Genomic DNA, 22024 nt, shown 5'->3' on the forward strand with positions numbered 1-22024 from the left:
CAGGGTTAGGGTCCATACTGTAGTGTAGGGGTTAGGGTCCATACTGTAGTGTAGGGGTTAGGGTCCATACTGTAGTGTAGGGGTTAGGGTCCATACTGTAGTGTAGGGGTTAGGGTCCATACTGTAGTGTAGGGGTTAGGGTCCATACTGTAGTGTAGGGGTTAGGGTCCATACTGTAGTGTAGGGGTTAGGGTCCATACTGTAGTGTAGGGGTTAGGGTCCATACTGTAGTGTAGGGGTTAGGGTCCATACTGTAGTGTAGGGGTTAGGGTCCATACTGTAGTGTAGGGGTTAGGGTCCATACTGTAGTGTAGGGGTTAGGGTCCATACTGTAGTGTAGGGGTTAGGGTCCATACTGTAGTGTAGGGGTTAGGGTCCATACTGTAGTGTAGGGGTTAGGGTCCATACTGTAGTGTAGGGGTTAGGGTCCATACTGTAGTGTAGGGGTTAGGGTCCATACTGTAGTGTAGGGGTTAGGGTCCATACTGTAGTGTAGGGGTTAGGGTCCATACTGTAGTGTAGGGGTTAGGGTCCATACTGTAGTGTAGGGGTTAGGGTCCATACTGTAGTGTAGGGGTTAGGGTCCATACTGTAGTGTAGGGGTTAGGGTCCATACTGTAGTGTAGGGGTTAGGGTCCATACTGTAGTGTAGGGGTTAGGGTCCATACTGTAGTGTAGGGGTTAGGGTCCATACTGTAGTGTAGGGGTTAGGGTCCATACTGTAGTGTAGGGGTTAGGGTCCATACTGTAGTGTAGGGGTTAGGGTCCATACTGTAGTGTAGGGGTTAGGGTCCATACTGTAGTGTAGGGGTTAGGGTCCATACTGTAGTGTAGGGGTTAGGGTCCATACTGTAGTGTAGGGGTTAGGGTCCATACTGTAGTGTAGGGGTTAGGGTCCATACTGTAGTGTAGGGTCCATACTGTAGTGTAGTTGTTAGGGTCCATACTGTAGTGTAGGGGTTAGGGTCCATACTGTAGTGTAGGGGTTAGGGTCCATACTGTAGTGTAGGGGTTAGGGTCCATACTGTAGTGTAGGGGTTAGGGTCCATACTGTAGTGTAGGGGTTAGGGTCCATACTGTAGTGTAGGGGTTAGGGTCCATACTGTAGTGTAGGGGTTAGGGTCCATACTGTAGTGTAGGGGTTAGGGTCCATACTGTAGTGTAGGGGTTAGGGTCCATACTGTAGTGTAGGGGTTAGGGTCCATACTGTAGTGTAGGGGTTAGGGTCCATACTGTAGTGTAGGGGTTAGGGTCCATACTGTAGTGTAGGGGTTAGGGTCCATACTGTAGTGTAGGGGTTAGGGTCCATACTGTAGTGTAGGGGTTAGGGTCCATACTGTAGTGTAGGGGTTAGGGTCCATACTGTAGTGTAGGGGTTAGGGTCCATACTGTAGTGTAGGGGGGGTTACTGGGTCCATACTGTAGTGTAGGGGTTAGGGTCCATACTGTAGTGTAGGGGTTAGGGTCCATACTGTAGTGTAGGGGTTAGGGTCCATACTGTAGTGTAGGGGTTAGGGTCCATACTGTAGTGTAGGGGTTAGGGTCCATACTGTAGTGTAGGGGTTAGGGTCCATACTGTAGTGTAGGGGTTAGGGTCCATACTGTAGTGTAGGGGTTAGGGTCCATACTGTAGTGTAGGGGTTAGGGTCCATACTGTAGTGTAGGGGTTAGGGTCCATACTAGGGGTAGTGTAGGGGTTAGGGTCCATACTGTAGTGTAGGGGTTAGGGTCCATACTGTAGTGTAGGGGTTAGGGTCCATACTGTAGTGTAGGGGTTAGGGTCCATACTGTAGTGTAGGGGTTAGGGTCCATACTGTAGTGTAGGGGTTAGGGTCCATACTGTAGTGTAGGGGTTAGGGTCCATACTGTAGTGTAGGGGTTAGGGTCCATACTGTAGTGTAGGGGTTAGGGTCCATACTGTAGTGTAGGGGTTAGTGTAGGGGTTAGGGTCCATACTGTAGTGGTTAGGCTGTCCATACTGTAGTGTAGGGGTTAGGGTCCATACTGTAGTGTAGGGGTTAGGGTCCATACTGTAGTGTAGGGGTTAGGGTCCATACTGTAGTGTAGGGGTTAGTGTAGTGTAGGGGTTAGGGTCCATACTGTAGTGTAGGGGGGGTTAGGGTCCATACTGTAGTGTAGGGGTTAGGGTCCATACTGTAGTGTAGGGGTTAGGGTCCATACTGTAGTGTAGGGGTTAGGGTCCATACTGTAGTGTGTAGGGGTTAGGGTCCATACTGTAGTGTAGGGGTTAGGGTCCATACTGTAGTGTAGGGGTTAGGGTCCATACTGTAGTGTAGGGGTTAGGGTCCATACTGTAGTGTAGGGGTTAGGGTCCATACTGTAGTGTAGGGGTTAGGGTCCATACTGTAGTGTAGGGGTTAGGGTCCATACTGTAGTGTAGGGGTTAGGGTCCATACTGTAGTGTAGGGGTTAGGGTCCATACTGTAGTGTAGGGGTTAGGGTCCATACTGTAGTGTAGGGGTTAGGGTCCAGTGTAGTGGGTTAGGGTCCATACTGTAGTGTAGGGGTTAGGGTCCATACTGTAGTGTACTGTAGTGGGGTTAGGGTCCATACTGTAGTGTAGGGGTTAGGGTCCATACTGTAGTGTAGGGGTTAGGGTTACTGTAGTGTAGGGGTTAGGGTCCATACTGTAGTGTAGGGGTTAGGGTCCATACTGTAGTGTAGGGGTTAGGGTCCATACTGTAGTGTAGGGGTTAGGGTCCATACTGTAGTGTAGGGGTTAGGGTCCATACTGTAGTGTAGGGGTTAGGGTCCATACTGTAGTGTAGGGGTTAGGGTCCATACTGTAGTGTAGGGGTTAGGGTCCATACTGTAGTGTAGGGGTTAGGGTCCATACTGTAGTGTAGGGGTTAGGGTCCATACTGTAGTGTAGGGGTTAGGGTCCATACTGTAGTAGGGGTAGGGGTTAGGGGTCCATACTGTAGTGTAGGGGTTAGGGTCCATACTGTAGTGTAGGGGTTAGGGTCCATACTGTAGTGTAGGGGGGTTAGGGTCCATACTGTAGTGTAGGGGTTAGGGTCCATACTGTAGTGTAGGGGTTAGGGTCCATACTGTAGTGTAGGGGTTAGGGTCCATACTGTAGTGTAGGGGTTAGGGTCCATACTGTAGTGTAGGGGTTAGGGTCCATACTGTAGTGTAGGGGTTAGGGTCCATACTGTAGTGTAGGGGTTAGGGTCCATACTGTAGTGTAGGGGTTAGGGTCCATACTGTAGTGTAGGGGTTAGGGTCCATACTGTAGTGTAGGGGTTAGGGTCCATACTGTAGTGTAGGGGTTAGGGTCCATACTGTAGTGTAGGGGTGTAGGGTCCATACTGTAGTGTAGGGGTTAGGGTCCATACTGTAGTGTAGGGGTTAGGGTCCATACTGTAGTGTAGGGGTAGGGTCCATACTGTAGTGTAGGGGGGTCCATACTGTAGTGTAGGGGTTAGGGTCCATACTGTAGTGTAGGGGTTAGGGTCCATACTGTAGTGTAGGGGGTTAGGGGGGTCCATACTGTAGTGTAGGGGTTAGGGTCCATACTGTAGTGTAGGGGTTAGGGGTTAGGGTCCATACTGTAGTGTAGGGGTTAGGGTCCATACTGTAGTGTAGGGGTTAGGGTCCATACTGTAGTGTAGGGGTTAGGGTCCATACTGTAGTGTAGGGGTTAGGGTCCATACTGTAGTGTAGGGGTTAGGGTCCATACTGTAGTGTAGGGGTTAGGGTCCATACTGTAGTGTAGGGGTTAGGGTCCATACTGTAGTGTAGGGGGGGTTAGGGTCCATACTGTAGTGTAGGGGTTAGGGTCCATACTGTAGTGTAGGGGTTAGGGTCCATACTGTAGTGTAGGGGTTAGGGTCCATACTGTAGTGTAGGGGTTAGGGTCCATACTGTAGTGTAGGGGTTAGGGTCCATACTGTCCAGTGTAGGGGTTAGGGTCCATACTGTAGTGTAGGGGTTAGGGTCCATACTGTAGTGTAGGGGTTAGGGTCCATACTGTAGTGTAGGGGTTAGGGTCCATACTGTAGTGTAGGGGTTAGGGTCCATACTGTAGTGTAGGGGTTAGGGTCCATACTGTAGTGTAGTGTAGGGGTTAGGGTCCATACTGTAGTGTAGGGGTTAGGGTCCATACTGTAGTGTAGGGGTTAGGGTCCATACTGTAGTGTAGGGGTTAGGGTCCATACTGTAGTGTAGGGGTTAGGGTCCATACTGTAGTGTAGGGGTTAGGGTCCATACTGTAGTGTAGGGGTTAGGGTCCATACTGTAGTGTAGGGGTTAGGGTCCATACTGTAGTGTAGGGGTTAGGGTCCATACTGTAGTGTAGGGGTTAGGGTCCATACTGTAGTGTAGGGGTTAGGGTCCATACTGTAGTGTAGGGGTTAGGGTCCATACTGTAGTGTAGGGGTTAGGGTCCATACTGTAGTGTAGGGGTTAGGGTCCATACTGTAGTGTAGGGGGGTTAGGGTCCATACTGTAGTGTAGGGGTTAGGGTCCATACTGTAGTGTAGGGGTTAGGGTCCATACTGTAGTGTAGGGGTTAGGGTCCATACTGTAGTGTAGGGGTTAGGGTCCATACTGTAGTGTAGGGGTTAGGGTCCATACTCCAGTTAGGGGTTAGGGTCCATGTTTTAGATGTTGTGAGTGTAGGGGTTTTTGATCCCAGGGTCCATACTGTAGTGTTAGGGGTTAGGGTCCATACTGTAGTGAGGGGTTAGGGTCCATACTAGTGTAGGGGTAGGGTCCATACTGTAGTGTAGGGGTTGGTCTATGAGGCAGTAGTGTAGGGGTTAGGGTCCATACTGTAGTGTAGGGGTAGGGTCCATACTGTAGTGTAGGGGTTAGGGTCCATACTGTAGTGTAGGGGTTAGGGTCCATACTAGGGGTACTCTGTTGTATGGGTTAGGGTCCATACTGTAGGTGACTCCTGTTCTATGGGTGTAGTGTACATACTGCGGTCACTAGTGTAGGGGTTGTTCCATGAGGCAGTAGTGTAGGGGTTAGGGTCCATAGGGTACATACTGCGGTCCACTCTGTTCTAGGGGAGGCATAGTGTAGTGGGTTACTGGGTGTAGGGTACATATTGGGGTCACTCTGTTCTATGAGGCAGTAGTGTAGGGGTTAGGGGATAGGGTACATACTGCGGTCACTCTGTTCTATGAGGCATTAGTGTAGGGGTTAGGGGTGTAGAGTACATACTGGGGTCACTCTGTTCTATAAGGCAGTAGTGTAGGGGTTAGGGTGTAGGGTACATACTGCGGTCACACTGTTCTATGGGTGTAGGGTACATACTGCGGTCACTCTGTTCTATGAGGCAATAGTGTAGGGGTTAGGGTGTAGGGTACATACTGCGGTCACTCTGTTCTATGAGGCAGTAGTGTAGGGGTTAGGGTGTAGAGTACATATTGGGGTCACTCTGTTCTATGAGGCAGTAGTGTAGGGGTTAGGGGATAGGGTACATACTGCGGTCACTCTGTTCTATGAGGCAGTAGTGTAGGGGTTAGGGTGTAGAGTACATACTGTTCTATGGGGTGACTCTGTTCTATGAGGCAATAGTGTAGGGGTTAGGGTGTAGGGTACATACTGCGGTCACTCTGTTCTATGAGGCAGTAGTGTAGGGGTTAGGGTGTAGAGTACATATTGGGGTCAATCTGTTCTATGAGGCAGTAGTGTAGGGGTTAGGGTGTAGGGTACATACTGCGGTCACACTGTTCTATGGGTGTAGGGTACATACTGCGGTCACTCTGTTCTATGAGGCAGTAGTGTAGGGGTTAGGGTGTAGAGTACATATTGGGGTCACTCTGTTCTATGAGGCAGTAGTGTAGGGGTTAGGGTGTAGGTACATACTGCGGTCACACTGTTCTATGAGGCAGTAGTGTAGGGTACATACATGCGGTCACTCTGTTCTATGAGGCAGTAGTGTAGGGGTTAGGGTGTAGAGTACATATTGGGGTCACTCTGTTCTATGAGGCAGTAGTGTAGGGGTTAGGGGATAGGGTACATACTGCGGTCACTCTGTTCTATGAGGCAGTAGTGTAGGGGTTAGGGTGTAGAGTACATATTGGGTCACTCTGTTCTATGAGGCAGTAGGGTTAGGGTGTAGGGTACATACTGGGTCACTCTGTTCTATGGGTGTAGGGTACATACTGCGGTCACTCTGTTCTATGAGGCAGTAGTGTAGGGTACATACTGCGGTCACTGTTCTATGAGGCAGTAGTGTAGGGGTTACGGTATAGGGTACATACTGCGGTCACACTGTTCTATGGGTGTAGGGTACATACTGCGGCCACTCTGTTATATGAGGCAGTAGTGTAGGGGTTAGGGTGTAGGGTACATACTGCGGTCACTCTGTTCTATGAGGCAGTAGTGTAGGGGTTAGGGTGTAGGGTACATACTGCGGTCACTCTGTTCTATGAGGCGTTGGCAGTACTGGAAACTCTTCTCTCTCAGATGTTCTTTAGGAGGAAGGAGTCTGCTGGAGGACGACGTGGCTGATACCATGGAAACCACAGAGCCGTCCACCTCCGACCTGTCATCTGGGGCCACAGAGAGGTCAAGGGTTAGAGGTCAGGGGTGGACTAACCAGTTAAAGCAACACACTGTAAGATGAGCATAACACCAATGGAACAGATCCATGACATGTTTACATGTAGTAGTCAGCCAGTCAGTACAGTCAGCCAGCCAGTAGTCAGCCAGTCAGTACAGTCAGCCAGCCAGTAGTCAGCCAGCCAGTACAGTCAGCCAGCCAGCCAGCAGTCAGCCAGTCAGTACAGTCAGCCAGTAAGTACAGTCAGCCAGTCAGTATAGTCAGCCAGTCAGCCAGTCAGTACAGTCAGCACAGTCAGCCAGTACAGTCAGCCAGTCCAGTCAGCCAGTCAGTACAGTCAGCCAGTCAGTACAGTCAGCCAGTAGTCAGCCAGCCAGTCCAGTCAGCCAGTACAGTCAGCCAGTCAGTACAGTCAGCCAGTAGTCAGCCAGCCAGTCCAGTCAGCCAGTACAGTCAGCCAGTCAGTACAGTCAGCCAGTAGTCAGCCAGCCAGCCAGTCCAGTCAGCCAGTCAGCCAGCCAGTAGCCAGTACAGTCAGCCAGTAGTCAGCCAGCCAGTAGTCAGCCTGCCTGTAGTCAGCCAGCCAGTAGTCAGCCAGCCAGTAGTCAGCCAGCCAGTACAGTCAGCCAGCCAATAGTCAGCCAGTACAGTCAGCCAGCCAGTACAGTCAGCCACTCAGTAGTCAGCCACTCAGTAGTCAGCCACTCAGTAGTCAGCCAGTCAGTAGTCAGCCACTCAGTAGTCAGCCAGCCAGTCTGTAGTCAGCCAGCCAGCCAATCAGTCTGCCAATCAGTCAGCTGGATAGCCAGTACAGTCAGCCAGCCAGCCAGCCAGTAGTCAGCCAGCCAGTACAGTCAGCCAGCCAGTCAGCCAGCCAGCCAGCCAACAGCCAGCCAGCCAGCCAGCCAGTGGTCAGCCAGTCAACCAGCCAGCCAGCCAGCCAGTAGTCAGCCAGTCAACCAGCCAGTAGTCAGTCAGCCAGCCAGCTAATCAGTCTGCCAATCAGTCAGCTAGACAGCCAGTACAGTCAGTCAGTCAGCCAGCACACAGTCAGCCAGCCAGCCAGGAAACAGTCAGCCAGCACACAGTCAGCCAGCATGTGAGTCAGTCAGCTAGCCAGCCAGCCAGTCAGCTAGCCAGCCAGTCAGCCAATCAGTCAGCTAGATACCTTACCATGGAAGAAAGAGAGACTGAGCTGGCAGACCAGAGGTACAACCTAATATAACCCCCATTCACATCTCAATGGAACCCCCCCCCACACACACCTGCGTCTGTGCTGTTGTTGCCATCCGTTACATTGTGGTATGTGATCAGCCAATGGCGTAGCAGAGAGAAACTGTAGAGGTTCATCCATTGGTCGTCTGAGAAGGCTTGGCTGACACACAGCACCGTGAAGAAATCCCCACACACACAGCCGTCCAGCTCCACCACCGGCCCCGGCACACACACACACACACACACACACACACACACACACACACACACACACACACACACACACACAATTTAGAAAAGACATTCAGAACATCCAGATGTTTCATTACAGTTCTGCATGTAAACATATGCAGTGATTTGATTGGTTTATTAGAGGTGACCTGACGTATTCGAGGGCCAGTGAAAAACCCTCCTGACGAAGCCACACCTCCCTGCTGAACACTGGCGTAGCGCAGCCATTCGACAAGCCTCTTACTGAGCAGGGTCACATGATCTACACACACACACACACACACACACACACACACACTTTAGTCAGTTAGCAGACGTTCTTATCCAGAGAGACTTACAGTTACATTAACATGTTAAGACAACCACATATCACAGTAGTTAGTATATTCAGATAGCTAGGTGAGACAACCACATATTACATGACCTGGTGTCCCAAATCAGTCCCTGATTAGAGGGGAATAACCCACCTGGTGTCCCAGGTCTAAATCAGTCCCTGATTAGAGGGGAATAACCCACCTGGTGTCCCAGGTCTAAATCAGTCCCTGATTAGAGGGGAATAACCCACCTGGTGTCCCAGGTCTAAATCAGTCCCTGATTAGAGGGGAATAACCCACCTGTTGTCCCAGGTCTAAATCAGTCCCTGATTAGAGGGGAATAACCCACCTGGTGTCCCAGGTCTAAATCAGTCCCCTTTGATGTTTGCAGAGAACGACAGACACACACAACAAGAGAGAATCACATAATCGCAAGCTCTTCTCACGCACAGATACACGCCGGTGTCCGTTTTACCTTCAGTAAGGCTCTCTGGGCAGTAGGTGATGATGGTGTTGAGAAGAGGCAGAGTGTGAAGGTGAGAGAGTATGCCTGCTGGTCGTCCCTCCAAACTTCGAAGGAGGAGAGAGGAGAGAGCTGACAGGTCTTCTTTAGACTCTGCCTGAGACAGAGAGAAAGAGACAGAGAGAAAGAGACAGAGACAGAGAGACAGAGAGAAAGAGACAGACAGAGAGAAAGAGACAGAGAAAGAGACAGACAGAGAGAAAGAGACAGAGAGAAAGAGAGAAAGAGAGAGAGAGAGAAAGAGACAGAGAAAGAGAGAGAGAGAGAGAGAGACAGAGAGAAAGAGACAAAGACAGAGAGAAAGAGAGAGAGAAAGAGACAGAGAGACAGAGAGAGAGAGAGAGAGAAAGAGACAGAGACAGAGAGAAAGAGAGAGAGAGAGACAGAGAGAGAGACAGAGAAGAGAGAGAGAAGAGAAAGAGACAGAGAAAAAGAGACAGAGAGACAGAGAGAAAGAGACAGAGAGAAAGAGACCGAGAGAAAGAGACAGAGAGAGAGAGAGACAGACAGAGACATAGACAGAGAGTTTCACAGGCTAGTGGCCAATCCTTCAAAAGGGCTTTATGTTTTGAGAGACCTCTACCCGAGGTATAACAAAGCCCAACCTTATATGAAATGGATGGTTGTGTAAAAAGCTCTGGTATTGCTCAAATTAGGAATACAAGCAGTCAGTCGTCTGCCCTACATACACAAACAAACAGCATTAGAATATCCTAATGCATTTTGGACCTGTAAACACACAGATACAATATGCTAAAATATCCAATTTGAATATTTATGATGAATGTAAACTTCACTTTATGGTAGCTGTTCAATACACAACTTTCTGAGTCAAATGTTCTCTCAGTCATTCCTGTATGGTCCTGCCTGGGAAATACATACAGTATCACCTGTTGTGTTGAACGCCGAACCAAAATAATGAGTTAAGGGGTGTCACAATATTTATCCATTTAACCACCATTACAGTCAAATATTTTGACACATCCATTTCATATATGGGAGATGTTAGACATATGGAAAACATGGTTGGGGTTTGTTAAACCTCGGGTAACAACATTTTGGGGGACTTGCCACTAGCCTATTCAGTATGGATGTGTACCTGTGACAGCATTAAAGCAGCAGTATGACTGGGTAAAGGGCTGTGGTCATGTAGGGTGTAGATCTGCCCCGGACCAGAGGGGGGCAGTGTTGCTCTGAGTACTGCCGAGGTCAACACAGTCAGCTGCTCCACAGAGGAAGACACACAAAGCGACAGCAGACGGTCATGCAGCTCCACTGGCAGCCTGTGGACAACACATATACACAGGTTACCATGACAACACGCTACTGCGACCATCCGATACCATGGGGAAGGCAAGCGTGCAGGTTTTAGTTTCAGCCCAGCTATAAAACACATGAAAATTCAACTATGGTCTTCCATTCTTTACAGATATGACAGCCCAACACCTGCAACCCTCTCCAGGACCAGAGAGACACACAGTCTTACTGTACTAGGTGCTAGGGTTTAGGGTACCTCCTAGTGTACTAGGTTGAGGCCATGATCAGGTGTAGTCAGTTAGGGTGTAGGGTACCTCCTAGTGTACTAGGTTGAGGCCATGATCAGGTGTAGTCAGTTAGGGTGTAGGGTACCTCCTAGTGTACTAGGTGGAGGCCATGATCAGGTGTAGTCAGTTAGGGTGTAGGGTACCTCCTAGTGTACTAGGTGGAGGCCATGATCAGGTGTAGTCAGTTAGGGTTTAGGGTAGGGTTTAGGGTGTAGGGTACCTCCTAGTGTACTAGGTGGAGGCCATGATCAGGTGTAGTCAGTTAGTGTTTGGAGGCCATGTCAGGTGTAGTCAGTTAGGGTGTAGGGTACCTCCTAGTGTACTAGGTGGAGGCCATGATCAGGTGTAGTCAGTTAGGGTGTAGGGTTTAGGGTACCTCCTAGTGTACTAGGTGGAGGCCATGATCAGGTGTAGTCAGTTGGGGTTTAGGGTGTAGGATTTAGGGTGTAGGGTTTAGGGTACCTCCTAGTGTACTTGGTTGAGGCCATGATCAGGTGTAGTCAGTTAGGGTTTTAGGGTACCTCCTAGTGTACTAGGTGGAGGCCATGATCAGGTGTAGTCAGTTAGGGTGTAGGGTTTAGGGTACCTCCTAGTAGGGTGGTTGAGGGTCAGGGTACCTCAGTTAGGTGTAGTCAGTTAGGGTTTAGGGTGTAGGGTTTAAGGTACCTCCTAGTGTACTAGGTGGAGGCCATGATCAGGTGTAGTCAGTTAGGGTTTAGGGTGTAGGGTGTAGGGTACCTCCTAGTGTACTAGGTGGAGGCCATGATCAGGTGTAGTCAGTTGGGGTTTAGGGTACCTCCTAGTGTACTAGGTGGAGGCCATGATCAGGTGTAGTCAGTTTAGGGATTTAGGGTGTAGGGTTTAGGGTACCTCCTAGTGTACTTGGTTGAGGCCATGATCAGGTGTAGTCAGTTAGGGTTTAGGGTACCTCCTAGTGTACTAGGTGGAGGCCATGATCAGGTGTAGTCAGTTAGGGTGTAGGGTATAGGGTACCTCCTAGTGTACTTGGTTGAGGCCATGATCAGGTGTAGTCAGTTAGGGTGTAGGGTATAGGGTTTAGGGTGTAGGGTTTAAGGTACCTCCTAGTGTACTAGGTGGAGGCCATGATCAGGTATAGTCAGTTAGGGTTTAGGGTGTAGGGTACCTCCTAGTGTAGTAGGTGGAGGCCATGATCAGGTGTAGTCAGTTAGGGTTTAGGGTACCTCCTAGTGTACTAGGTGGAGTCCATGATCAGGTGTAGTCAGTTAGGGTTTAGGGTGTAGGGTACCTCCTAGTGTACTTGGTTGAGGCCATGATCAGGTGTAGTCAGTTAGGGTTTAGGGTACCTCCTAGTGTACTAGGTTGAGGCCATGATCAGGTGTAGTTAGGGTTTAGGGTATATGGTTTAGGGTGTAGGGTTTAGCATGTAGGGTACCTCCTAGTGTACTAGGTGGAGGCCATGGTCAGGTGTAGTTAGGGTTTAGGGTGTAGGGTTTAGGGTATAGGGTTTAGGGTGTAGGGTTTAGCATGTAGGGTACCTCCTAGTGTACTAGGTGGAGGCCATGATCAGGTATAGTCAGTTAGGGTTTAGGGTGTAGGGTTTAGTGGTAGGTGGAGGCCATGATCAGGTGTCAGTTAGGGTTTAGGGTACCTCCTAGTGTACTAGGTGGAGGCCATGATCAGGTGTAGTCAGTTAGGGTTTAGGGTGTAGGGTACCTCCTAGTGTACTTGGTTGAGGCCATGATCAGGTGTAGTCAGTTAGGGTTTAGGGTGTAGGGTTTAGGTTGAGGTACCTCCTAGTGTACTAGGTGGAGGCCATGATCAGGTGTAGTCAGTTAGGGTTTAGGGTTTAGGGTGTAGGGTACCTCCTAGTGTACTAGGTGGAGGCCATGATCAGGTGTAGTCAGTTAGGGTTTAGGGTGTAGGGTACCTTAGTGTACTAGGTTTAGGGAGGGTTTAGTCAGGTAGGGTAGTCCTAGGGTTTGGGTCCATAGGGTTTAGGTGTAGGGTCAGGGTTAGGGTTTAGCATGTAGGGTACCTCCTAGTGTACTTGGTTGAGGCCATGATCAGGTGTAGTCAGTTAGGGTTTAGGGTACCTCCTAGTGTACTAGGTTGAGGCCATGATCAGGTGTAGTTAGGGTTTAGGGTATATGGTTTAGGGTGTAGGGTTTAGCATGTAGGGTACCTCCTAGTGTACTAGGTGGAGGCCATGATCAGGTGTAGTCAGTTGGGGTTTAGGGTACCTCATAGTGTACTAGGTGGAGGCCATGATCAGGTGTAGTCAGTTAGGGTTTAGGGTGTAGGGTTTAGGGTGTAGGGTACCTCCTAGTGTACTTGGTGGAGGCCATGATCAGGTGTAGTTAGGGTTTAGGGTAGTGTAGGGTACCTCCTAGTGTACTTGGTTGAGGCCATGATCATGTGTAGTCAGTTAGGGTTTAGGGTGTAGGGTACCTCCTGGTGTACTTGGTTGAGGCCATGATCAGGTGTAGTCAGTTAGGGTTTAGGGTGTAGGGTACCTCCTAGTGTACTAGGTGGAGGCCATGATCAGGTGTAGTCAGTTAGGGTGTAGGGTTTAGGGTACCTCCTAGTGTACTTGTTGGAGGCCATGATCAGGTGTAGTCAGTTAGGGTGTAGGGTACCTCCTAGTGTACTAGGTGGAGGCCATGATCAGGTGTAGTCAGTCAGGGTGTAGGGTACCTCCTAGTGTACTTGGTGGAGGCCATGATCAGGTGTAGTCAGTTAGGGTTTAGGGTGTAGGGTACCTCCTAGTGTACTAGGTTGAGGCCATGATCAGGTGTAGTCAGTTAGGGTTTAGGGTGTAGGGTGTAGGTACCTCCTAGTGTACTAGGTGGAGGCCATGATCAGGTGTAGTCAGTTAGGGTTTAGGGTGTAGGGTACCTCCTAGTGTACTTGGTTGAGGCCATGATCAGGTGTAGTCTCTGGAGTGAGTCGATGACATCATGGCCGTGTTCTTTACCCATCAGCTGCTTGGTGATCCTGCAGTAGAACTTCTGTAGCTCCTCCTCCCCGATCTCCCTGGAAACAACATCACAGCCGTCACCTTCATGCAGCTACGGGTCAGTGGTGAACGACTCCAGAGAGGTGTACTACAAGGCAGGGTCAATGAGTTAGCCAGCTAACTTTGATTATCAGAAATAACTGTTGATTTTCTGATTTATTATGAAACCTAAACTTGTTGGTTGTTGAATCAATTAGACCACGCCCATTTCAAGCTTATCTTTAAAAAAACATTTTCAGAATAATTTGGCAAGTTAGCTGTGTAAAGGCGACTACAAGCTACTCTCTGGTTATCTACGTGAGTAACTGCACATGGAGTCGTTGTTTTGAGGGCAGGGGAATCTTTTTGTTGCGTCCCACCCAGAGAGGAAGTCAGTGTCGTGGATATCCACTAGGGGGAGCCAGACTGCGAGAGGCCTTGTGTAGTGGATATCCACTAGGGGGAACCTGAGTATCCGAGGCACTCTTTTTGACTCTGGCTAATGACGACGATTATACTTCTGGATCCGGTGTTATATGCCTGTTTACAGATGCTAACTACATGTCAGGCTAGTCTGGTGTTATATGCCTGTTTACAGATGCTAGCTACATGTCAGGCTAGTCTGGTGTTATATGCCTGTTTACAGATGCTAGCTACATGTCAGGCTAGTCTGGTGTTATATGCCTGTTTACAGATGCTAGCTACATGTCAGGCTAGTCTGGTGTTATATGACCATTTACAGATGCTAGCTACATGTCAGGCTAGTCTGGTGTTATATGCCTGTTTATAAATGCTAGCTACATGTCAGGCTAGTCTGGTGTTATATGCCCGTTTACCCACCAAAGCCCCCACCATTTCTCCTTTACCCAAATCCAGATAGCCGATGTTCTGAAAGAGCTGCAAAATCTGGACCCCTACAAATCAGCCAGGCTAGACAATCTGGACCCTCTCTTTCTAAAATTATCTGCAGAAATTGTTGCAACCCCTATTACTAGCCTGTTCAACCTCTCTTTCGTATCGTCTGATTCCTAAAGATTGGAAAGCTGCCGCGGTCATCCCCCTCTTCAAAGGGGGTGACACTCTAGACCCAAACTGCTACAGACCAATATCTATCCTACCCTGTCTTTCTAAGGTCTTCGAAAGCCAAGTTAACAAACAGATTACTGACCATTTCGAAGCCCAGCAGACCTTCTCCGCTGTGCAATCTGGTTTCAGAGCTGGTCATGGGTGCACCTCAGCCACGCTCAAGGTTCTAAACGACATCATAACCGCCATCGATAAGAGACATTACTGTGCAGCCGTATTCATCGACCTGGCCAAGGCTTTCGACTCTGTCAATCACAACATTCTTATTGGCAGACTGACAGCCTTGGTTTCTCAAATGATTGCCTCGCCTGGTTTACCAACTACTTCTCTGATAGAGTTCAGTGTATCAAATCGGAGCGCCTGTTGTCTGGACCTCTGACAGTCTCTATGGGGTGCCACAGGGTTCAATTCTCGGGCCGACTCTCTTTTCTGTATACATCAATGATGTCGCTCTTGCTGCTGGTGATTCTCTGATCCACCTCTACGCAGACAACACCATTCTGTATACTTCTGGCCCCTCCTTGGACACTGTGTTAACTAACCTCCAAACGAGCTTCAATGCCATACAACTCTCCTTCCGTGGCCTCCAACTGCTCTTAAACGCAAGTAAAACTAAATGCATGCTTTTCAATCGATCGCTGCCCAAACCTGCTCCCCCATCCAGCATCACTACTCTGGACGGCTCTGACTTAGAATACGTGGACAACTACAAATACCTGGGTGTCTGGTTAGACTGTAAACTCTCCTTCCCGACTCACATTAAGCATCTCCAATCCAAAATTAAATCTAGAATCTGCGTCCTATATCGCAACAAAGCATCCTTCACTCATGCTGCCAAACATACCCTCGTAAAACTGATCATCCTACCGATCCTCGACTTCGGTGATGTCATCTATAAAATAGCCTCCAACACTATACTCAACAAAATGAATGCAGTCGATCACAGTGCCATCCGTTTTGTCACCAAAGCCCCATACACTACCCACCATTGTGACCTGTACGCTCTCATTGGTTGGCCCTCGCTTCATACTCGTCGCCAGACCCACTGGCTCCAGGTTATCTACAAGTCTCTACTAGGTAAAGCCCCGCCTTGTCTCAGCTCACTGGTCACCATAGCAGCACCCACTCGTAGCACGTGCTCCAGCAGGTATATCTCACTGGTCACCATAGCAGCATCCACTCGTAGCACGCGCTCCAGCAGGTATACCTCACCTGTCACCCCCAAAGCCAATTCCTCATTTGGTCGTCTTTCCTTCCAGTTCTCTGCTGCCCATGACTGGAACGAAATGCAAAAATCTCTGAAGCTGGAGACTCACATCTCCCTCACTAGCTTTAAGCACCAGCTGTCAGAGCAGCTCACAGATCACTGCACCTGTACTTAGCATATCTGTAAACAGCCCATCTACCTACCTCATCCCCATACTGTATTTATTTATTTATTTATTTTGCTCCTTTGCACCCCAGTATCTCTACTTCGCCACCATGGCCTATTTATTTCCTTAACTTACCTCATTTGCACTCACTGTACATAGACTTTTTGTTTTCTTTTGTTCTACTGTATTATTGACTGTATGTTTTGTTTACTCCATGTGTAACTCTGTGTTGTTGTTTGTGTCTCACTGCTTTGCTTTATCTTGGCCAGGTCGCAGTTGTAAATGAGAACTTCTTCTCAACTAGCCTACCTGGTTAAATAAAGGTGAAATAAATCAAATAAATAAACAGCCATTTTTATTTTATTTGTTTTATGTAATATTAAAGAGTGGGACAACATTCCACAATCAACAGCCTGATCAACTCCATACGAAGGAGATGCGCTGCATGAGGACAATTGTGGTCACAACAGATACTGACGGGTTCTTAACCACGCCCCTACCCCTTTTTTTCAAGTATCTGTATTCTCAGTCATGTGACATCTATTGATTAGGGCCTAAAATATTTTACTTAAATGGACTGATTTCCTTCTAGTAACTCACTAAAATCTTTGAAATGGTTGCGTTTATATTTTTGTTCAGTGTACCTTGCAACTCGGTTTGTTAGTTGCGCAGTGACAAGAGCAAGTTAACACCAAACAACATGACAGCAGCGGGGTACGACGGACAGAAGCAGGCGGAGAACAGTGTCCTTTCCCCGGCTTGACTCTGTTCTGAACACCGCTAACTGCCGGGTCTTACCTGGCTTGTTTGATCAAACTCTCTGTTCCTGCTGAATACATCGTAGCAGTCCAGACAAGTTGTCCGCTGGGGAAATATGTCCGACTGACAATCACGTGAATCCTCTACTAGTTCCGCGTTTGTCAGCGAGCCTGCCCCGTTTACACCGTGACGTATTTCATTACGCTTTATTTTTTAACCAGGCAAGTCAGAACAAATACTTATTTACAATGACGGCCTACCCCGGACAACACCGGACGATGCCCTATGGAGACTCCCAATCATGGCCGGATGTGATACAGCCTGGATTTGATCCAGGGACTGTAGTGATGCGTCTTGTACTGAGATGCAGTGGCTTAGACCGCTGCGCCACTCGGACATCTTCACGGACGTGATCACTGTTCCAGGGACATCAGTTTATAGAAAATCCAATATGGCTGCCAACGAATTACAAAAAATATATATATTATTTTGTATTATTATTATTTTATTAACACCAAATCAATACAAAAAGTATATGGTAAAACAAGTATATATAAAGAATATACAAAGGATATTTGGGCTAAGGGGCGGGGCTGGGGGCGGGGCTAAGGGGTACAATATCACATTACACAATGACCTTAAGGGGCGTACACACATTTATCATCTAACAGCTTTTTTTGACAACAGAGTATTTAATTGTCTTAAAATAATGTTCAATTTATTTTTGCAAGGTAATAAAATGTTTTGTTTGTAAATGTACATTTGTGAATATGAAATTTGGTCAAAAGAATAATGAAATTAATTACATAAAATAGTTTCAACTTCTTTCTATCCTCAGTAAAGAATCCAAGCAGTACATCTCTCCATAATAGTGTAAAATCTTCATAAATGTGCTTGATTATACATCTACTGATGTCAGATTCCTTACATGAATTCAATGCCAAAAAAGATGCAACACTGTTTCTTAAGGTCCTCTGACAGCTGGTGCTTAAAGTGAGGGAGATATAAGTCTCCAACTTCAGTAATTTTTGCAATTTGTTCCAGTCATTGGCAGCAGTGAACTGGAAGGAAAGGCGACCAAAGGAGGAATTGGCTTTGGGGGTGACAGGTGAGGTATACCTGCTGGAGCTCGTGATACGGATGGGTGTTGCTATGGTGACCAGTGAGCTGAGGGGCTTAACCTAGCAAAAACGTATAGATGACCTGGAGCCAGTGGGTCTGGTGACGAATATGTAGCGAGGGCCAGCCAACGAGAGCATACAGGTCACAGTTGTGGGTAGTATATGGGGCTTTGGTGACAAAACGGATGGCACTGTGATAGACTGCATCCAATTTGCTGAGTAGAGTGTTGGAGGCTATTTTGTAAATGACATCGCTGAAGTCGAGGATCGGTAGGATGGTCAATATTGCTATTAAAATAGTAGTCACTTAAAGGAATGGGTAATTGTTTACAAGTTGCCAGCTATCCCATAAAACGCGCAATTCAAATAAATAATCATACAAATGATGGATATTAAACATTTAGGTAGATATGTGTTTTATATAGGTTGACAGCTTAAATTCTTGTTAATCTAATTGCACTGTCCGATTTACAGTAGCTATTACAGCGAAAAGCATGCCAATGCAATTGTTTGAGGACGGCGCCCCACACCAAAATATTTTTCAACCGGCACAGGCTTCATAAATTCACAAATTGCGATTAAATATTCACTTATTTTTAAAAATCTTCAAACTAAATCAAATCAAATTTTATTTGTCACATACACATGGTTAGCAGATGTTAATGCAAGTATAGCGAAATGCTTGTGCTTCTAGTTCCGACAATGCAGTAATAACCAACAAGTAATCTAACTAACAATTCCAAAACTACTGTCTTATACACAGTGTAAGGGGATAAAGAATATGTACATAAGGATATATGAATGAGTGATGGTACAGAGCAGCATAGGCAAGATACAGTAGCTGATATCGAGTACAGTATATACATATGAGATGAGTATGTAAACAAAGTGGCATAGTTAAAGTGGCTAGTGATACATGTATTACATAAGGATGCAGTCGATGATATAGAGTACAGTATATACGTATGCATATGAGATGAATAATGTAGGGTATGTAAACATTATATAAGGTAGCATTGTTTAAAGTGGCTAGTGATATATTTACATCATTTCCCATCAATTCCCATTATTAAAGTGGCTGGAGTTGAGTCAGTGTCAGTGTCAGTGTGTTGGCAGCAGCCACTCAATGTTAGTGGTGGCTGTTTAACAGTCTGATGGCCTTGAGATAGAAGCTGTTTTTCAGTCTCTCGGTCCCAGCTTTGATGCACCTGTACTGACCTCGCCTTCTGGATGATAGCGGGGTGAACAGGCAGTGGCTCGGGTGGTTGATGTCCTTGATGATCTTTATGGCCTTCCTGTAACATCGGGTGGTGTAGGTGTCCTGGAGGGCAGGTAGTTTGCCCCCGGTGATGCGTTGTGCAGACCTCACTACCCTCTGGAGAGCCTTACGGTTGAGGGCGGAGCAGTTGCCGTACCAGGCGGTGATACAGCCCGCCAGGATGCTCTCGATTGTGCATCTGTAGAAGTTTGTGAGTGCTTTTGGTGACAAGCCGAATTTCTTCAGCCTCCTGAGGTTGAAGAGGCGCTGCTGCGCCTTCTTCACGATGCTGTCTGTGTGAGTGGACCAATTCAGTTTGTCTGTGATGTGTATGTCGAGGAACTTAAAACTTGCTACCCTCTCCACTACTGTTCCATCGATGTGGATAGGGGGTGTTCCCTCTGCTGTTTCCTGAAGTCCACAATCATCTCCTTAGTTTTGTTGACGTTGAGTGTGAGGTTATTTTCCTGACACCACACTCCGAGGGCCCTCACCTCCTCCCTGTAGGCCGTCTCGTCGTTGTTGGTAATCAAGCCTACCACTGTTGTGTCGTCCGCAAACTTGATGATTGAGTTGGAGGCGTGCGTGGCCACGCAGTCGTGGGTGAACAGGGAGTACAGGAGAGGGCTCAGAACGCACCCTTGTGGGGCCCCAGTGTTGAGGATCAGCGGGGAGGAGATGTTGTTGCCTACCCTCACCACCTGGGGGCGGCCCGTCAGGAAGTCCAGTACCCAGTTGCACAGGGCGGGGTCGAGACCCAGGGTCTCGAGCTTGATGACGAGCTTGGAGGGTACTATGGTGTTGAATGCCGAGCTGTAGTCGATGAACAGCATTCTCACATAGGTATTCCTCTTGTCCAGATGGGTTAGGGCAGTGTGCAGTGTGGTTGAGATTGCATCGTCTGTGGACCTATTTGGGCGGTAAGCAAATTGGAGTGGGTCTAGGGTGTCAGGTAGGGTGGAGGTGATATGGTCCTTGACTAGTCTCTCAAAGCACTTCATGATGACGGATGTTAGTGCTACGGGGCGGTAGTCGTTTAGCTCAGTTACCTTAGCTTTCTTGGGAACAGGAACAATGGTGGCCCTCTTGAAGCATGTGGTAACAGCAGACTGGTATAGGGATTGATTGAATATGTCCGTAAACACACCGGCCAGCTGGTCTGCGCATGCTCTGAGGGCGCGGCTGGGGATGCCGTCTGGGCCTGCAGCCTTGCGAGGGTTAACACGTTTAAATGTCTTACTCACCTCGGCTGCAGTGAAGGAGAGACCGCATGTTTTCATTGCAGGCCGTGTCAGTGGCACTGTATTGTCCTCAAAGCGGGCAAAAAAGTTATTTAGTCTGCCTGGGAGCAAGACATCCTGGTCCGTGACTGGGCTGGATTTCTTCCTGTAGTCCGTGATTGACTGTAGACCCTGCCACATGCCTCTTGTGTCTGAGCCGTTGAATTGAGATTCTACTTTGTCTCTGTACTGACGCTTAGCTTGTTTAATAGCCTTGCGGAGGGAATAGCTGCACTGTTTGTATTCAGTCATGTTACCAGACACCTTGCCCTGATTAAAAGCAGTGGTTTGCGCTTTCAGTTTCACACGAATGCTGCCATCAATCCACGGTTTCTGGTTAGGGAATGTTTTAATCGTTGCTATGGGAACGACATCTTCAACGCACGTTCTAATGAACTCGCACACCGAATCAGCGTATTCGTCAATGTTGTTATCTGACGCAATACGAAACATCTCCCAGTCCACGTGATGGAAGCAGTCTTGGAGTGTGGAGTCAGCTTGGTCAGACCAGTGTTGAACAGACCTCAGCGTGGGAGCCTCTTGTTTTAGTTTCTGTCTGTAGGCAGGGATCAACAAAATGGAATCGTGGTCAGCTTTTCCGAAAGGGGGGCGGGGCAGGGCCTTATATGCGTCGCGGAAGTTAGAGTAACAATGATCCAAGGTCTTTCCACCCCTGGTTGCGCAATCGATATGCTGATACAATTTAGGGAGTCTTGTTTTCAGATTAGCCTTGTTAAAATCCCCAGCTACAATGAATGCAGCCTCCAGATAAATCGTTTCCAGTTTGCAGAGAGTTAAATAAAGTTCGTTCAGAGCCATCGATGTGTCTGCTTGGGGGGATATATACGGCTGTGATTATAATCGAAGAGAATTCTCTTGGTAGATAATGCGGTCTACATTTGATTGTGAGGAATTCTAAATCAGGTGAACAGAAGGATTTGAGTTCCTGTATGTTTCTTTCATCACACCATGTCACGTTAGTCATAAGGCATACGCCCCCGCCCCTCTTCTTACCAGAAAGATGTTTGTTTCTGTCGGCGCGATGCGTGGAGAAACCCGCTGGCTGCACCGCCTCGGATAGCGTCTCTCCAGTGAGCCATGTTTCCGTGAAGCAAAGAACGTTACAGTCTCTGATGTCCCTCTGGAATGCTACCCTTGCTCGGATTTCATCAACCTTGTTGTCAAGAGACTGGACATTGGCAAGAAGAATGCTAGGGAGTGGTGCACGGTGTGCCCGTCTCCGGAGTCTGACCAGAAGACCGCCTCGTTTCCCTCTTTTTCTGAGTCGTTTTTTTGGGTTGCTGCATGGAATCCACTCCGTTGTCCTGTTTGTAAGGCAGAACACAGGATCCGCGTCGCGAAAAACATATTCTTGGTCGTACTGATGATGAGTTGACGCTGATCTTATATTCAGTAGTTCTTCTCGACTGTATGTAATGAAACCTAAGATGACCTGGGGTACTAATGTAAGAAATAACACGTAAAAAAACAAAAAACTGCATAGTTTCCTAGGAACGCGAAGCGAGGCGGCCATCTCTGTCGGCGCCGGAAAGAAGTATGTTCAATAGGAAACCTATTTTAGCAGGTGCGTCCTGTCTTCATTGGCATGCAAACACGAATTTTCAAGACTGTGTCCCTGTACAAAAACTGATATTTCTTATTCATTTTGGAAGTTACAGGGCTGAAACCTTGAACATAGACTGCTGACACCCGGTGGAAGCCATAGGAATTGCATCCTGGGAGCTAGAATTGAGTTTGCCCTTATACTTGTCATTGTAAGAGCATGGTCTCTCAAAAAAATA

General features: G+C 47.9%; 1 protein-coding gene across 3 annotated transcripts; it reads right to left on the minus strand.

The window, feature by feature from the left end:
- Positions 1-6314: 6314 nt before the first annotated feature.
- On the minus strand, positions 6315-16846 carry LOC112227463 (adaptor related protein complex 5 subunit zeta 1). Of its 3 annotated transcripts, none has more exons than XM_042315841.1 (7): positions 16603-16846; positions 13246-13454; positions 9924-10107; positions 8777-8921; positions 8137-8249; positions 7807-7981; positions 6326-6530 (listed from the first exon to the last, which is right to left on the minus strand). In XM_042315841.1, the coding sequence occupies exons 2-7, from the start codon at positions 13326-13328 to the stop codon at positions 6370-6372; spliced, it is 861 nt and encodes a 286-aa protein (XP_042171775.1). In that variant the 5' UTR covers positions 13329-13454; positions 16603-16846; the 3' UTR covers positions 6326-6369. The 3 variants fall into 3 exon arrangements, with proteins under 3 accessions (XP_042171776.1, XP_042171775.1, XP_042171774.1); XM_042315840.1 differs by having other exon boundaries at positions 6336-6530; positions 13246-13383; positions 16603-16845; XM_042315842.1 differs by lacking the exons at positions 13246-13454; positions 16603-16846 and adding an exon at positions 10831-10864 and having other exon boundaries at positions 6315-6530.
- Between the last annotated feature and the right edge of the window lie 5178 nt (positions 16847-22024).

The sequence above is a fragment of the Oncorhynchus tshawytscha genome, unplaced genomic scaffold (genome assembly GCF_018296145.1).
Source record: "Oncorhynchus tshawytscha isolate Ot180627B unplaced genomic scaffold, Otsh_v2.0 Un_contig_156_pilon_pilon, whole genome shotgun sequence".
NCBI lineage: Eukaryota > Metazoa > Chordata > Actinopteri > Salmoniformes > Salmonidae > Oncorhynchus > Oncorhynchus tshawytscha.

Excerpts from the sequence above, each read along its gene's own strand:
- LOC112227463 (XM_042315840.1), bottom strand. The coding sequence starts at position 16,643 with ATGTATTCAGCAGGAACAGAGAGTTTGATCAAACAAGCCAG. Across the intron at positions 13,384-16,602 it reads AGTTTGATCAAACAAGCCAG|GGAGATCGGGGAGGAGGAGC; the intron begins GTAAGACCCGGC and ends TGTTGTTTCCAG. Across the intron at positions 7,982-8,136 it reads CTGGCCCTCGAATACGTCAG|CCGGGGCCGGTGGTGGAGCT; the intron begins GTCACCTCTAAT and ends TGTGTGTGTGTG.